The sequence below is a fragment of the Gopherus flavomarginatus genome, chromosome 5 (genome assembly GCF_025201925.1).
Source record: "Gopherus flavomarginatus isolate rGopFla2 chromosome 5, rGopFla2.mat.asm, whole genome shotgun sequence".
In the NCBI taxonomy this organism is placed as follows: Eukaryota; Metazoa; Chordata; order Testudines; family Testudinidae; genus Gopherus; species Gopherus flavomarginatus.
The window spans coordinates 46,051,228-46,069,386 of NC_066621.1; the positions used below are offsets into that span (position 1 = coordinate 46,051,228).

An 18,159-nucleotide genomic window follows, 5' to 3' on the forward strand; every position below is an offset into this window, starting at 1 on the left:
TGGTGGGTGCAGATCACCCACTAATTTTTCCCTGTGGGTGCTCCAGCCCTGGGGCACCCACGGAGTCAGCGTCTATGGTTGGCACATAGTTCAAGGGACTGTTCAAGGTGAAGTGGCCTTTGAACACCTCTGCTATCTATGTGGGACCTTGCAGACAGGTGTATCCTATGAAGGTGAGACAAGGAAAAGGAGTTAATTCCCTGTCCTGCATCCCCCCCCCCATTGTTATCACTTTTTGCCTCTGTACTTACCCACCCATTCTTTATCTGGCTCTTCAAACCAGCTCCAAACAGTTACTGCTATAGGTTGATCTCCAACTAAGAAAAGAAGAAATCTTTATGTTACCAGGTAGGAACCATATTACCTCAGTAAAGTCAATTAGATCATGGAATGACCTCCCAAGTGAAGCCCTAGAACTGAAAGCCTCTTGGGGTATGGCTACACAGTAAAGAAAAACCTGTGGCTGGCCCATGCCACCGGACTTGGGCTTGGAGGGCTTGGGCTGTGGGGCTGTTTCATTATTGCATAGACTTCTGAGCTTGGGTTGCTGCCCTCCCACCTCACAGGGTCCTACAACTTGGGCTACAGCCTGAGCCCAGAAGTCTACACAGCAATGAAACAGCCCCACAGCCTGAATCCTGTGAGGCTGAGTCATCTGGCATGGGCCAGCCACAAGTGTCTAGTTGCTGTGTAGACATACCCTTTAGGAGGCAAATTCTCTGTTTACACTAGAAGTTTGCCCTGATGTAGCTACTAACCTGGTTCAAATGTCTACGGTAGATGTGCTACACTGGTGCAATTTACTCTGGTAAGTTACAGGAAAGTGGGGATGGGAGGGCATGAAGAGCTGTGATAATGGCAAACTGCGGAGTTGCCCTACTGAAGAAGGCAATTAGTCTGTCTGCTCTGGTTGCTTCAGAAAAGATAACTCCTCTCCCCATAATGTACCTGGCCTATTCATGGCCTGCAGGTTTGTCATGGTAACTCCTGAGGGAAGAGGTGATGAAACTTCCTTTTCAGACTCTGCTCCAACCCCTCAGACAGAGAACAACACCTACAAAATCTCCACTAAGCATTCTCAAAACCACGACACCCACATGAGGAAATAAGGAAACAAATCAACAGAGCCAGACATGTACCAGAAGCCTCCTACTGCAAGACAAGGCCAAGAAAGAAACCAACAGGACTCCACTGGCCATCACATACAGTCCCCAGCTAAAACCTCTCCAACGCATCATCAGGGTTCTACAACCCATCCTGGACAATGATCCCACACTTTCACAGGCCTTCGGTGGCAGGCCAGTCCTCGCCCACAGGCAACCTGCCAACCTGAAACATATTCTCACCAGTAACTACACACCACACCATAAAGTAACTCTAACTCAGGAACCAATCCATGCAACAAACCTCGATGCCAACTCTGCCCACATATCTACACCAGCGACACCATCACAGGACCTAACCAGATCAGCCACACCATCACCGGTTCATTCACCTGCACATCAACCAATGTAATATACACCCTCATATGCCAGCAATGCCCCTCTGCTATGTACATTGGACAGTCTCAACGTAAAAGGATAAATGGACACAAATTAGATATTAGGAATGGCAATATACAAAAACCTGTAGGAGAACACTTCAATCTCCCTAGACACACAACAGCAGATTTAAAGGTAGCCATCCTGTAGCAAAAAAACTTCAGGATCAGATTTCAAAAAGAAACTGCTAAGCTTCAGTTCATCTCTAAATTTGACACTATCAGTTCAGGATTAAACAAAGACTGTGAATGGCTAGCCAACTACAAAAGCAGTTTCTCCTCCCTTGTTTTTCACACCTCAACTGCTAGAAGAGGGCCTTATCCTCCTTGATTGAACTAACCTCGTTATCTCTAGCCTGATTCTTGCTTACATATTTATACCTGCCTCTGGAAATTTCCACTACATGCATCCAACGAAGTGGGTATTCACCCACGAAAGCTCATGCTCCAAAACGTCTGTTAGTCTATAAGGTGCCACAGGACTCTTTGCTGATTTTTCAGACTCTGCACATCTCATTTAATTAACAAAGGAACACTGTCTCTTGTACCTGTGGGAGTAGGGAAGGGTGCATTTCATTAATCCCTGTATTTTCTGACTTTACTGAAGACACTACTACAATGATGGGACAGCTTCTCCTGTCGGCAGACTTAGCTACTTTGGGAGGTGGATTATGTCAACCAGAAAAGTTCTCCCATTGGCATAACCCTCCATGTAGGTAGTGCTAAGCTGGTATAACTACATTGCTCAGGGATGTGGATTTTTGACACTCCTAAGCAACATAGTTATTCTGATATAAGTCTATAATTGACCTGACCTAAGATCTTGCCTTTGCCATCACAGCCATCAGTAGGCAGCCACTAGTGTGCATCTGATGAAGTGGGTATTCACCCACGAAAGCTCATGCTCCAAAATGTCTGTTAGTCTATAAGGTGCCACAGGATTCTTTGCCACTGGTGTAGTTGCACCAGTGTAAGCCCCTAGTGTAGACAGGCAAAGAAGTTGAATGGTATTGCCACCTTTACCTCTGCACTGCTGCTGGTGGCTGCACTGCCTTCAGAGCTGGGCACCTGGAAAGGTTCACTGCTGGAAAGGAGCCCAGAGGTGCTGGGGCTAGGAACCGCCAAGCCTCAAGGTGCTGGGCTTCAACCCCGGTTAGCCCCGGCACAAATTAAGCACTGCTTACTGGATCTTAAGTTCTTGCGATAGCATCAATTACAATTGAGCTACAAAGCTACTCATTTTGTCATTAGTGATGGAAATGGAGCCAAAAAATGAATGTGAGTGGGAGTAAATGTTGCAAAGTTGACAGTAAAAACTGAGCTTTTAACCCAAACTGCACAGTGGGTTTTCTTTTTATTATGCCACTTCATTTAAACACAAAACCATTGTGTTTAATATGCCAAACCGCTGTATCCTTCTTTAAGGTCATCATTGTGAGGTACAACTTGGAACCAAAGTACAGTAACTTCAATGCTGCCTAGCCTTCTGGCAGTGTTGCACAATGTGACAAAATTGAAAATCTGACGTCTTCGGATCATATTCAAATGTCATTCTCACAACTGCAGCAGCTGCTTCTCTTCAGATAATATTGGTACTAGCTAAAAAGAAAAAGCCTTTCCTGGATGCTGAGCTTGTGGAGGAGTGCACATTGGAAATGCTGGAGGAGCTTTTTACCAGAGATAAAAACAAAGATGACATTGTGAACCGTGTGAAGCAGTTCCCCTGTCTGATTCCATGGCAGTGCGAAGAGGAGGTAATATATGAGGATTGTTTGTCAGCACCGCTTTCTGATTTACATAACGCCAAATACATGTTTCTTGTAGTGGACAAATCAAGCAATTTAAATAACACTTCCCAGCTATCGCTGTTTGTTAGCATTTATGATGGTGAAATTTTCAAGGAAGAATTTTTGTGCTTAATACCATTAGAAACCTATACCATAGGAGAGATCATTTTTGAAAAGGTAAAAGGCTTGCTTGTTACAGACAGAGGTCCCTCCATGACAGGGAAAGAGAAAGGCTTTGCTTCATGTTTGGCAGCGATACACCCTTCATTAAATACACTTCACTGCATCATTCACCAGAATGTCCTGTGTAATAAGTTGTTTGGGGTCTTTAAAAAAAAATAGGTATTGTGATGAGATTATTGAACTATATACTCTCAACTTCCAGCTTGCAGCATTGTCTTTTTAAAGCTCTTTTACAAGATGTTTCAGCAGAATGCAGTGACCTGTTGCAGCACAAGGATGGCTGGTAAAATAGGAGGCACGTGTTAGAGAGGTTTTGTGCGCTTCAAAAAGAAACAATAGAATTTCTTTCAGACCACAAGACCAACAAGGCTTGTGAGTTCCTGGAATTTATGAATGATGTCCCGCCCTATGTCATAGGCAGCTTTTCTGTGCAATATTACTGGTCACATGAATTCCCTTGACTTGCAGCTCCAAGGCTGTACAAGCAGTGCTGAGGATCTGTTTGAAAAAGTGTGTGCCTTTCAGAGGAATCTTGAAATCTTTCAGACAGACTTAACAGGAAAGATGTTGCATTTTCCCACATTATGTTGTTGATACAGATAAAACTTCAGTGAAAATGATGCAAGAATTCCTAAACAATTTGATCAAAAATTTTAAAATGCGATTTGACAATTTTAAAATTCCAAAGGATTTGCTTTGATTTGTTCACAATCTGTTTGTTGTCTCTTCTGCCGATGGACCTTGCCCTTCTGAAGCAAAGAACAGTCTTGACTCAATTGATGAAGGTGCCTTTCAGTTAGAAAGTGTAAGGCCCCAGAGCTCAGATGCCTTGAAGGCAAAATTCAGAGAAGTGGGACTTTGTGATTTCTGGATTCAGTATGCTGACCAATTTCAGAAGAGCCAGAATCTAGCCATCTATCTTGTAATGAGGTTTGGATCAACGTAGCTCTGCAAATCTGGGTTTTCCATGAACATTATAAAACACCAACATGGCAATTGCCTGACAGATGAGCATCTTCACCCCTGCATGTGCCTTGTTCTGACCTCCTGTAAACCCTTCTTCACAAAGCTTGCCAGAAATCATCAATGTCACCTCTCCCATTAGAGATCTCCACAAACACAGGTAATATTGTTGATTTATAAACTTTGTTAAAAGATAGAAACACTAATACTTATGTTGTAATCAAGGTCTTTATTTATTGGCAGCTGAAGTTTTTTTTATAATTATTTTGTCAGCCTTCTGTGCAAAAGGCCCATCTCATGTCATAACTTTCTCAGATTGGCCCGTGGGTAGATCTAATTGAGTATCGCTGTGCTAGATTGTAGTGGTCCCTTCTGACCTTATAATCTATGGATCTAGAGCAGTGTTACCATAATAGAAGCAATAGAATCTAGAGATAATAATAAGGGGAAGAAGATCTTGGTAGGTGTATGGATGGCTTGCAGGTTACTTTAGCTTGTTGCTTGGCAGAGGTTTGGCTTAGAACTGCTCTAGATTGGTTCACGTGCAGGGCCGGCTCTAGCCATTTAGCCGCCCCAAGCACGGCGGCACGCTGCGGGGAGCGCTCTGCTGCTCATCAGTCCCGCGGCTCCGACGGACCTCCCGCAGGCGTGCCTGCGGATGCTCCACCGGAGCTGCGGGACCAGTGGACCCTCTGCAGGCACGCCTGCAGGAGGTCCACTGGAGCCACCTGCCGCCCTCTCGGCAACCAGCAGAGCGCCCCCCGCGGCATGCCACCCCAAGCATGCACTTGGCGTGCTGGGGCCTGGAGCCGGCTCTGTTCACATGTCACAGACAGATCTCTGTGAAGTCACTGATTTCTCCCCTGTTGAGCAGCTTCTCTGCCACAGTCTCTCCTCTGAGCTCTGCGTGGAGGCCTTCTTCTCCACCTGTCTGCTCCACAATGATCTGTTGAAAGGTTTTTCCACATTTATTGTGCTTCTTGAGGTTTTACGAGCATGATTATGGGAGGCATAGGAGTGGGAGACAGGAGACTGGTTTCCTAATTCCATCTGTGCTGGAGACTTGCTGAGTGGTCTTGGAGAAATCATTTACAGCTATATTTTTAAGCTCAGGCACTGATTTTTGGGTGCCTTAATTTCTGGGTGTCCATCTCAAAACACTCTGGGCCCAAGTTACAGAGCTGCTCTGTACCCACAAGGCCTGTTGGTGGCAGCTGGAGTTGTGTGTTCTCAACACTTGGCAAAACTGGGATGAAAGTGTCTCAAGTTGGACATCCAAAACCAGAGGTATTCAAAATCAGTGGCCTTAATCTCTGTGCCTCAATTTCCCTGTTTGTAAAATAGGGATAAGTATGCTTAGTCACCTCTGTGAAGTGCTTGGAGCTCCTTGGATGGAAGGCACTATGTAAGTGCTAAGTATTAACATAGTCATTACTAATACAGACTCTCTTAGGGAAACAGGTTATAGAATGTAACATGGTTGTATGGAGATGTAATGGGGTTCTGTAGCAATTACTGTATTCCAAAAAAAACTACAGCAGTGAAGAGAAAATGGTAACTTTTCTGTAGATGCTTTTTTTACATTATCCTATAGCAGGGATACAATTACATGCCACTGGATGCCCCAAAAGTCTATAGAAAGATTAGTAATTTGATTAAATTCTGTAGGACTTTTTTTTCCTAAGGGCTGCATCTGAATACAGTTTAAATAGCTCAGGCTGGATTGTAAATGTTCCCATTACAAGTAGATGGAACTGCACAGGTGCCTGCCCCACACACTTATGTCCCTGTAACTCACCAGCTGCCAGCTCCTTCTCCTCTGAGGGCTTTGTGATCATAATCATACTGGCTGCATGTCTCTGTCCCTGGGGCCTACTTAGGTCTCTGTTGATGTCACCATAGTAACAGTGTTAAAGGGAGGGGCAGACCACTGAAACCTGTTGCTGAGAGGCAGAGTAGCAGGAAAGAGCCATGTTTGGAGAGCATAAAGCAAAGTCAGTCTAGATCAGATGGGCAGACGTGGGTGATCCGCATTCACTGTGTGTTGGAGAGAGATCAGTGGAGGAACTAGTCATGGGAGTAGCAGGGTGATTGGACTGGACGCAGGTTTCTCTGTCAGCTGAAGGTAATGGGGTGGATTAACCCAGTGGCTGCTGTTATGCCAGCTTTGTAGCAGCATAAGCCAAGGGAGCTGGCATCCATGTCCATAATATCTGGAGTTGCAGCCATCTCATAGTATGCTGCAGTGGACATTGTGACATGGCTGCATTGGCTCCTGATATCACAAGCTAATCATAATGATGGCTAAACAAACCTGGGGAGGGAAAGAACTTCATAGGCCTCGGAATAACATCATAAACAGAAAAAAATCTCTATCTTCCAGAAAAATCCGGTAGGCCCTGGAACTGGCAGACTCGGATAAGCTGGCAGGAGAAAAGGGATGCAGGAGGAAGACTGTAAGTACTGAATGCTGCTTGCAAAGTGTTACACTTGTATTGCTGGTTCTCTCTTATTTTTTTATCTTATGCTGATCGTCTCATAACAGAGAGCTCCTATCCTGGGTCACTTCCTCTCCCGACCCCCTGTACCTTCCACAGGGCAGTCTGTGTATTCTGGTAGACTGACCATAGTGAGGGAACTACTGTATCCATCTTGGACCTTTGAAAATATTGGCTGTAGTGGCCATCTTCAGGTAAAGGAGCAGATTTACCCAGGACTGGACAAAATCCAGGAGGCATTTATTTTCTGAGAGTCAGAATTCACATCTGTCTCACCCAGGTAACACTCTTTGAATGAGACTTTGCAAGGTCTTTTCACTTAAAAATACAGAGAGAGGTGGGTGATGCTTCCTAATTCATGGTTGGTTATGACAGCGACTGGGGCACGAGGCTCTGAGATCAATGGCTTCAAAGCCGGACAAATAATTTCTATTTTCTGGATGGATCTTAAGTGCTCAGGCTTCAGTTTATTTTCATTTATTTTAGGACAGCAGTACCCAAAACCTTTTATTTTTTTGCAGATCTCCTTTGTTTAGGTGAAGCCCTCTGTATGTTATTAATAGACATGGGCAATCATAGGTGTGGGCACAAACCGAAACCCTCGATCCAGACATCTCTTCCAAACTTTGAAGCATTCCTTTCCAAGGTTGGAAAGGCTGTCTTAGGGCTTGTCTACACAGGGACATGTACAGGCATTATGAATCCAGTATAATTATACAGTGGCCTCTTTCCACCACTCTGGCAGTGAAAGGGGGTATTTGTGTAACTGGAGAATCAGCCTCTAAGTAACTTGCCTAAAGTCACTTAGGATAGGAAGCCTGTGTCGCAGCCAGGAATTGTACCCCGTGCCCTGAGTCCTAATCCAGTGATACACCTTCCAGAAGTTTGGGTCTATGCAAATTATAATGTCAACATACAAACAGATTGGCTATATCACCAGTCAGAGATGCAGAGGGCAGGCTGTGCTAGTCCATAAGAGAGACCAGTCAGCTTTGAAGGGGAGGAAAATCATGGCTTGGCTTTTTCCTCTTGCATCCCTCATCCAAGGGAACTGGGCTGGGTTCCCAGGCCAGACCCAGGTGTTAGCTGGGTCTGGAAAGCAAATGCATCAGACTGATAAATCAGCAGAGCCATTATAAATTAGAATCAATTTGGCAGACTGGGGGAGTTATGTCCAACTCTAAAAATGAGGAGAGATAGACAGTTAATCTCCGATAGAGGAGAAGAGGTTGGAAAGAAAGGGGAATTCCTTTTGTTAAATGTGGTCCCTGCAAGCCCTTGGTTATGCTTCCTGCTGGCTCTCAGAACTGAAAGGCAGAGAAAAGGGCTTGTTGACCTAATGTTAACCTTCAACTGTCAACCATTCATCTTGCTGATCCTCACACCCCTCTCCTTAATCCCAAAGGGAGAAGGTACAAAGCCTACCCAGGGACTGTGCCATCTAATTAACATTAGGCTTGAGCAAGATTTTGTCCTTCTTTGTGTTTGCATCAACTGAAATTTAAATGACGCTTTTGCTTGCTTGTGTTATAGCCTGGGCTGCCACTGGCCTTCATTATGTCCTGGCCAGTATATCTAATTCATAGCCAATAACACATACAAAATGTAATGCCACTGAGCTGTAAATCTGTAAGATTATTTAGTAGCAAAATAAAAAACAAGTGTTGGTCATTGAGTGGGAGGGGAGGGGAAGGATGGGTAGATCTTATAGGAATGAAAACTGGACAAGATCTTTGAGGCTGTATGCTCCATCTTTTGGCCAAAACAGGATAGTTTCCCATGGTGATGTAGATGAGAGATGGAGTGACAGGGACTGATTTCCAGAGATCCTGGACAGCTGCAATTCCCACTGACTTCAGTTGGAGTTACGGATCCTGAGCAGCTTTACAAATGAGGCCATAGTACTTGACTGGCCATTGGTGGTCTCATTAAAGGCTGGGAAGGAATGTAGTCACAGTTCCCCCAAGCTCATTGGGTTGATGCAGGTTAAGCCATGTCAGTTTCATAGCCAACTGTACACAGAGGCCTGATGTGGCTAGCATCACATCTGACTGCCTTTGACTGCCCTAACTTGGTGGAGCAAGTACCCATTTTGCAGCTGGGTGAAGAGAAGGTGGCCTTTCACCATGAGATTGACTCCAACCCATGCCCTTCAGGATGGTAGCAGAGTGCTTTAACCACTGAGCCAGTAGAAATGAAGTGGGAGGAGAAGGAGACAAGGGAAAACGCTGGCCTCTCTAAAGCTCTTTGGTGTCCAGGAAGCAAATTCTGCTCTCATTTATGCTGGGTACAGGTACACCTTAGTGACAGGGGAATAGCTGAGGGAGAACTTGGCCCTAGGAATAGAGTGCTCTTATAAGTCACTTTACGGTGGAGTTAAAGCTGTGGCCATATAACTCTGCCTTCCCCACTAGAGCTAGTGAGTACTGCCTTTAATCTTAGCAGGGAGACTGGATGCCCCAGGAGCTTAGTAAATGGTTATAGACTATTTACCTCTCAGCTAGAGATTCAAGAACTTGTAGTGACCAAAAGTTGTTCCCATCTGATGACCATTGAATGGCATGAAAGGAGCTTGATGGTGTTGGTTTGGTTCCCAGTGGACAAGTGTCCTCCTTCCCCAAAGGAGCATTATGTGGCCTCCTTGTTGGTAAACACAGAAGAAGAAGAGGATTGAATGAGCATGAAGACTGAACTCTCCTCTGGACCGTAGAGGTGGTCCCTGTCTGCCAGGTGTGGTGGGACAGTATGAGGAGAATCTTATTCTGCAGTTTCCCATGCCATTCTGGCTCTGAGGATGAATCAGGTGCATTGTATCATAATATCTAGTTAAGGAGGCTGTTACGCTCCCTTGACACACACTAACAGTTTAGTGATGCCAGGATCGTGTGCCTGGATCATTGTGATCCCAGCTTCATGCAGGGTCAAAAACACTAGAATGTGGATTTCTAACACTCTCAACTCAGAACAATCATCACATGGAGAAATGGGCCTGCACCAGAAACCCATGTCTAGATGCTCCTTCCTCGGCTGCAGAACTTTGGGGAAGTTCTGATCCAGGTCTCTCTAATGGGTCTGAATGAAAACCTATAATCTGTTTGGATTCAGACCCACATTTTGCCTCTCTTACCCATCTTTACTTTGGGGTAAGTCATTTTCGATTAGCTGCATGCAAGTAACAATCTTTTGATGCCATGGGGAAGGGTTGTATTTGGAACACTGATGACTGTGGTCAGTCAATCAGGTTACCTGCCTCGTAGCCTTCCCCTCTGCCCGGCCTCTCCTGTTTCACAGCCTCTAGCTGTGCCAGCTTTCCTGATCCTGTTTGCTTAAGTAATCAGCACTGCATACCATGGGTAATCAGCTTATTTTTTCTCTCTTCATAATTTGTATACAGTTCTCCCTTTCTCTTCTAAAGAGATAATGATGTAGTCTGTTTCTGTGAGCTGTCTGGGTATTTTGCCATGTCCTGACTGCAATAACACTTTTCCCATCGTAAATACATTTTGTTTTTCTCTATAGACATTCCACTGCAAACACTAGAGAATTGACTCTACAGCCCAATCATGCCTTGACTGGGAGTTGAGGGGAATAGACTAGATGACATAACAGGTCCTTTCCTCTTCAGCTTTTATTTTACCATGGGAAGTTATTTAAAAGATAAGGGGGGAAACCTCAACATAATGACACATTCTTTCCTGGTTTATTCCTTTTGACTTTACTAGACGGGGGGACCCATGCTGGAAAGTTTGGATCTAGTTTCAAACTTCCCTGATGTTTGGAGCTATTTGGGCTACTAAAGAGCTAGCGGCCAGCTGTGACATTTGGATTTTGAACCTTGCCAAAGCTGATGTTTTAGTTTGAACTCCTTTCCAGGTAAAACTTCTCTTTTATTTCTTTTTCATTCAAATCTTGGCATCTTCCTCTTGCCCAGCAGTAAATCTGCTCTTACCTCTACACTCTAATCCTTTCCTTGGCTGCTAACGCTATCGTCATCCTTGTTTCAGGGCCTGGCTTCCTACTATTAGATCTTCTTATTGGATTTTTACCCTCCAATCTATTTAGTCTCCTCTGTGTGCTCAATGTAGCCCTTTAACCCTTCAATACCCTTTCATCTCTGCCTCCCAACCTAGGTTCCCGCCTGTGCCCTCCTCATCACATGCATACAGCTCCCATTTGCATTTCTCCAAACAATGTCTTTCATGTTCCCTCCCTTCTCTCCAAATAATCATGCTTAGGTTTGATCTTGTTTTGTCTGGCTCCTTTTTGTAAGTTGCCCAGAGAAGGCTTCTGAACCTGTATCACCATCTCTAATCTCATTTTCTTTGTACACGGTGGGTGGTTTATTGTAATCTCTTTTTCTATTTGTAAGCTGTGCAGCATCACAAAGTTTGAACTGGTTTAAAAAAACCCACATCTTTTTTCAGGAGGACATTGACCAGAGATTTTAGTTCTCTGCAAGAGCCAAAGTCACAATGCTCCTGGAGAGATATTGGGAAGAGGTTAAGAAAGCTGAGACTCTTTATTTCCCTGTAGAGGACTTGGGGTGATCTGATTTTTCATGGAGCCCTAAGAATTCCTCAGCCTCTCTCTGTTTTTCCACTCTTGCTTGCAGCCACTCCGAGTTTATGAGTACTAGACAGAAATCCCTTCTGCACCAGACAATGTGATCTGGAAGAGCGGTCAGCTTTGTCTCAAGATTTCCAGTGGGTGCCTACTGATTTTTGGGTGTCCAGTGTGAGGCACCTTAAAGAGGTCTGATTTTCAGAGGACAAATGCTATGCAGTTTCTGAAAACTGAGCCCCTTTTAGGTATCTCAAGTTGAGCACCCAAAAATAGAGGCACCCAGAATCACTAGTCACTTTTGAAAATCTTGGCTTTGAGCAATTAAAGGCTGTCCATCTGTTTTGTCCTGTGTTGGAATCCATGCCCCAGACTGGGTAAGAGAGCAAACAATCAAGACCAGAAACCAATCCCCAGTTTCCTGGGGTGCTTTATGGATTAAATGCTAGACATCCAGATCATCCTTAACAGCCTGGAATTGAACCTCTATACCAAGAAAAAATAAATTATTTTATTCATATGGAGAGGTCTGGGTTCCAATCCTGGCCCTGCATTCAGGCAAGTCTCACTGTACCTTAGTTCCCGATCTGTAAAATAATAATATGTATGATAATAATATCCAGCTCTTATATAGCACTTGTCATTCATAGATCTAAAAATGTTTTACAATGAGGCCAATAGCTTTATCCTGATTTTACAGATAGGAAAACGGAGGCCTAGAGCAGGGAAGGGACTTACCCAAGGGCACTCAGTAGGCCAGTGGCCAAGCTGAGACTAGAGCCCAGCTCCCTAAAGTCCTGGCAGGGACTGACTCTTACTGTGTGTATGGATAGCACCTGGTGGGAAGGGGTTCTGAGCTCAGTTGGGGCCTCATGGAACTGCTGTAACGTGCCGTATCTCTTCTCTGAATAAAGCAAGGATTATTTCAGTACGCAGGGCTGTCTCTTCAGCATCACCTCAGGGCTAAATGTACAGTGATAAATGATGGACCAGATCCTCCGTTGGTGTAAATCAGTGTAGCTTCGTGGAAATCAGTGGAGCTAGGCTGACTTACGCCAGCTGAGAATATGGCCTAAGTTGTCTGTACTCTGTGTGCTGCACAATCGGTGGTGATGTGGCACCAGTGATATCTGTCTTGCTGCCCCCAGGCCCAGAGTGACTGTTAATGGAATACAGTCTCACTTGGAAGGAATGTGGAAATCCAGCCACTGGATGAATGTCCATTGGTTCCTGGTGCTCTAATCACCCAGCCTGCCTTACAATAGAGGAATAAAGCAGCTGAGACAAACACTTCATATCATTTTGTTTCACAGCCCACACACTGACGCAGCACCATTATTTTTAGACAATCTGTCTCTTTGTTGTGGCATGTCTTTATTCGGACACCGTGGAATGATAAGGATACTTTATTCTGTGTGTTGGCCAAGGCAGCATGTTTATATTCAGAGGGGTACTGGTAGTAACAGTGTAAATTGGAACAAGAGCTCTTGTCTCACTGAACAGCCAGAGTGAGTGTGAAACATGGGGAGAAAGAGTCAGACATGCCTATGTTCAAATCCAGAAATACATGATCCATTGCTTACTATGCCTGGCTTTTCATCTTTCTGCTCCATTGCATCCTGAAACCAGTCAGGCACTCCCTAGGCCTTGATTAGCCCATATCCCCCTCCTTTTTGTGCCTTTCCAGCTACTTTGTGATCTCAAAGCCTTTGTCTCTGTAGCACTTATATGTGTTGCTATGGCTAAGGCTGTGATTCACAGCAGTGTTTGCATCTTACCTGAAACTGGAGATATATATGTGTGTGTTTGCACTGAGCATTTTCCCACTGTTCAGTTTTATTTACACTGGGGGAAAAATCTCTGGGAAAGAGATCCTACTACAGAGGCAGGTGGTGGTGGCGGGGAGAGAGCTATTATGGAAGGCCTAGTCTGGAGAGAAGAGTGATGAGCAAAAAAAATATATGGAGGAAGAGTCAGTTTGAGTGTGGGTGGCTGGTTGGTGGTGTGTTTGTGAGAGAGCTGCTTTTGATTGAACTGGGACAGGCACATGTTCAAACCCAGACTGGCTTCATGGGAGGAGGAAGGATGTGTATGGAGTGTCTGTATAGGTGAGAGTCATGTGTTCTGACCCGCACATCATCCCTCCATAGATCACATTTAGCAATGACTGCAAAACCTTTCTCTCAGGCCTACACTTTCCTGGGAGTCCGTTTGCATATGGTGTAAATGTGGATTGTAGGAAGCTTCTTTTTGGTCATGACTTGCCACAGAGGAAACTGGAGGAGATAAGTATTACTAAGAATGGCTGGGGAGGATGGGAAGAGGAATTCTTCTCAGACACCTTAAGTCCTTTCAATATTTATTGAGTTCCATTTAATGGAAGCGGCACATCTCAAGGTTGCTGATGGCCTGGACCCCAATTATTTTCCGAAAACAAGCCAGTCAGTCAGTGGCATAGCCAGGTTTTAAGTGTATAGGGAGCAAACATAAAAAAGGCACCCTCCCTTGGCTCCTCCTCTGGCCATGCCCCCCTTGGCGCCTCCTCTGGCCACACACCCCCAATTCCTCCCGTTTCCCCCCCAGATTAACCCCAGGGCCGGCTCAGGACTCCTGCGGGCTTCCCGAGGGTGTGGATACCCTCCCGTCCCCGGGAGAGTCTCTCCTGCCCAGCGCGCTCTGCAGGTGTCCCCCGCTGGGCTGTGCTGCCCGGCCCCACCCGCGGGGTCCCATCTCCCCCACCTCAGGCTCCAGGCTCCTGCGCCGCTCCAGTCCAGACAGCATAGCCTGCGCCCCTGCCCTGCGGGCCTTGCCCTGGAAGCCCCTTGCCCGGACCCCTCAGTGCAAGGCACCGGATCCCCGCCACTCACCTTCCCTCCTGCGCCGCCGCCGCCTGTCCCTGGCCTACTCCCGCACTTGGTGCACTCCACGTGGGGCTCGCCAGCCAGGCGGTCTTAAAGGCGCAGGGGCCCTTTCGCCTCCCCCTGCCCACCGCATTAGCAAGGGGCGGGGAGTGCTTGGCTGCCGAGCCCTGTGAGCCACGGCCACAGAAGGTGGCTGCGGCGATGTTGGGGCCGTGCTGAGCGTGGAGCGCAATGATCGAGGAGCCAGCCCCCTCGCTCCTCCGGTTGCACCTGCCGCCCCCTCCATGGCTCCTCCGGCTGTGCTGCCGCCAGCACCGGCCCGGCAGGTGCCACTTCTGCGTGTGCCGCCCCCATGGCTCCTCCAGCCGTGCTGCTGCCAGTGCTGGTCCAGCAGGTGCCGCTTTTTGAAAACATGTTGAGGGGAAGCGGCTGCTTCCCCTGAACCCCACTAGCTACACTGCTGCAGTCAGTTACAGTCCCACCTAGGTTGTTTTACTGCGTGAGTGCCCCCTTTGTTGCCATGATGACAGCCATATCCTTTGGTACTAAGTAGGTGGTTCCCAGTGCTCATACCCCAGCGTGGCAGGTCAGATTCACACTCCAGGAAGTACAGGGTGCATCACCAGCTGACAATGGATTGGTTTTCTTAATTCTGTTTTTCCCTCACCAGCAACTTATTTCCACTTCTAGCTTCTCCCTTCCCATTGTCCTGTCAGCCTGGATAGGACGGAGCAGAGAGGGCCACAGAGAGGACCTTTTGCCTTACCCAGACTGGGGAAAAAAATTGTTAGCTGCAAGTACTTTTACAAATGACCCTCTTTTGTAGTATAGATAGATCCTCTGCCCACCCAACCCCTACTGCCTCCTGTCTCCTTGTGCCTCTGTCTTTCTCTTCACTAGACATGCTACTTGTGGCACATAGGTAGGAGAAAGCATACTGCATTCTGGGCTAACAGAGGGTCCTGCTTAGAAGCCATGCCCATAGCTCACCAAAAGGTTAGCCTGGTAATAGTGCTTTGCATTACCATGGACACCCAAGTAAGATTTCTAGTCCTGCCTCCCCAGGTTACCAGGTGCAGGTAAAGCTACCACGGCAGTATGCTCAGACCCTGAGGGAGAGATACTACATTGTGTTGCTGGCTAATCAAAGATTGATGCTGACGAACACCAAGGGGGAACTTTCTTCAACTTTCCTTAGCCAGTTTGTAGGTGGCTATGAGATTAATTCAAGGACCAGTAACCATAGTGATTTATACCAGTAGAGGGTCAAATCCCAGTGTTTTTGAGAAAAGATGGTCTAATGCCTGTGCTACTTGTCTGGTGCTTGGGGGGATCTAAGTTCAATTCCCTCCTCCGCTACAGATTTTCTTGGGCAAGTCACTTAGTCCTGGTCTACACAGGGGGTGGATTGATCTAAGTTGTGCAACTTCAGCTATGTGAATAATGTAGTTGAAGTTGACGTACTTAGATCGACTTACCATAGTGTCTTCATTGCAGTGAGTTGACTGCTGCTGCTCCGCGTTTGACTCTGCCTGCGCCTCTCATGGCAGTGGAGTACAGGAGTCCACGTGAGAGCTCTCGGGGGTCGATTTATCATGTCCAGACTAGACACGATAAATCAATCCTCACTGGATCGATCACTGCCCACCGATCTGGTGGATAGTGAAAACATACCCTTAGTCTCTGCGAGTTTGTCCCTTTATCTGCTCCCACGTAGTTAGTTCTGTTCTTCAGAAAAACAACCTCGGTGCTAGCCTCATAGTGTATCAGTTTGGGATCTGATGATTTTATCATTGTTTGTAATAAATTGGCTCAGAATAATGGATCTTTTATGAAAGGCTGACGAAGCTCTTGGGTTGTGTGGATAATATTATTAGAGAAGTTTGCATTGATGGAATAATTCTGAATTACTTCACATAAACATGCATTCAATTAAGAATTAAATCAATACTTCCTGGGCCCTCTTCCAGATCCGGAGGTGGAGAAGGCACTCTACTTAAGGTTGGGTTTTATTTCTGTCAGCCTGTCTCTATCTCTAAGGGCTTGTGTATACTACCACTTTTGTCGATATAACTTATGTAGCTCAGGACTGTGAAAAAAACACCTCCCTGAGCGACATAAATTACACCGACAGAAGCGCCAGTGTGGACAGCGTTACATCAGCAGGAGTTTCCCACCACTTGGGGAGGTGGTTTTATTATGTCGATAGGAGAGCTCACATCTATTAAGTCTCCCTTTGCCAGAGCGTGGCTACGAGTGATCTTACAGCGGCACAGCTGTGCTGCTGTAAGCTCACTAGTTTAGACAGGCCCTACTAGTGGTTTCATATCGCTTTTCCAGGGGCTCCCAGGGGGGTTGGCCCCTTAAAGAAAATCACATTGTGATGCTGCATATTGATGTTGAATCTTCACATCACAGCACTGAGTCAGTGCATGAAAGTATTGTGAAGCTGCACCATCATGTTGATGGAACATTAGCACACCCTACTAATAATTGGCTTTCTTGTGCCAGTCCCAAGGAGCTATGGAGCAGGAGCAGCAATACTAGTCATGAAACAAACCAGAAGAGCCTGGAAAAACATTACTTACTTTCAGACATGGATTATTAAATGGATTGATTCCCCCCCATTAAACCTGTCTAATGTTTCATTATTATCCTTTGGCCTTTTGTATAGTAATATTGTAATTGTTGGGAAGGAGGAGGTGTCCTCTAGGGTCCCCATCCATTTGATCTATCGAATCCCCTGTTATAAGGTCTGTCTTGTCTGACTGCCCTATCTTTCTGGCTGAATGGAACTCCTTCTGGAGCACATTAGCTCCACCCCTGACTCATCCACAGGAAGCTGCTCCAGAGCTAAGCCAGACACTCCCTCCCCATTGTCAAATATGTCACATTAGCCAGATCCCTGGAACCTGCTGCACTGACAGCTTGGAACTGAGCTCAGGATGCTGCTCTAGAGACCCCCTTGGTGACAGTCTAACCCGTAAGGAGCATGTGGATATTTGTCTCCCTCTAGGGGCTGCTCCAACATAAGAGGTTTATGAGTCTGCGACTGTTACTTCTGGTTTAAAGAGGTTTATGAGTCATGGTACTATTGTTTTAGCTGAAACAGTAAAGGCTCATGCTTTAGCGCTGAAGGCTCCGATTCCAACCCTGCTGTTGGCCCAAGCAGTGTCAGTTAAACCGGCGTGGTGGAACCGTGGCTTAGCGCGTACAGGTACTTGTAGTGGGGTGGTCACCCGCTCCTGCCCTGAAGGGCTTAAAACAGCCCTTGGAGAGGGCTATGGTAGGGGACACCTGGACTGATTGGAGAAGTAGCCGCAGCTGGGCCATGCCCCAATCAGGCCGCAGCTGGCCCTATAAAAAGGCTGTGAGTCAGGAACTCAAGAGACTCTCTCTCTAGCCTTTGAGAGGGGGGGCCTGGCTGCTGGGGAGATACCTGCAGTGGAGCAGGGCTGGGGGAAGGCCAAGGGAGCTGGGGAGCTCCGTCCTGGAAACCCCCCAGGCTGCGGCCTAGTGGAAGACCGAATATGTACTGGGGTTGCAGGGGGCAGCCCAAGGGCAGAGAAGGGCAGCAGGCCCAAACCCACCTCGCCTCAGTTGTAGGCTACTGCCAGTCACCAACTAGCCCCCGTCAGCAGCGACTCCAGGCACCAGCGCTCCAAGTGCATGCCTGGGGCGGCAAGCCGCGAGGTGCGCCCTGCCGGTCTCTGTGAGGGCGGCAATCAGGCTGCCTTCAGCGGCTTGCCTGCAGGAGGTCTGCCAGT

General features: G+C 46.6%; 1 protein-coding gene across 5 annotated transcripts in view; it reads left to right on the top strand.

Moving 5' to 3' along the window:
* Positions 1 to 3,207: 3,207 nt before the first annotated feature.
* The window catches only part of RASSF7 (Ras association domain family member 7), a 125,822-nt gene continuing 110,870 nt past the window's right edge, over positions 3,208 to 18,159 (top strand). Inside the window, exons 1-2 of one of the 5 annotated variants that reach the window (XM_050952881.1) lie at positions 3,208 to 3,294; positions 6,857 to 6,929. In XM_050952881.1, coding sequence (XP_050808838.1) covers positions 3,276 to 3,294; positions 6,857 to 6,929 — 92 coding nt within the window. In that variant the 5' untranslated portion in view covers positions 3,208 to 3,275. Of the gene's footprint in view, positions 3,295 to 6,431; positions 6,599 to 6,856; positions 6,930 to 18,159 lie in introns of those variants that run through there. The other 4 variants (XM_050952879.1, XM_050952880.1, XM_050952883.1 and 1 more) reach the window with 4 other exon arrangements.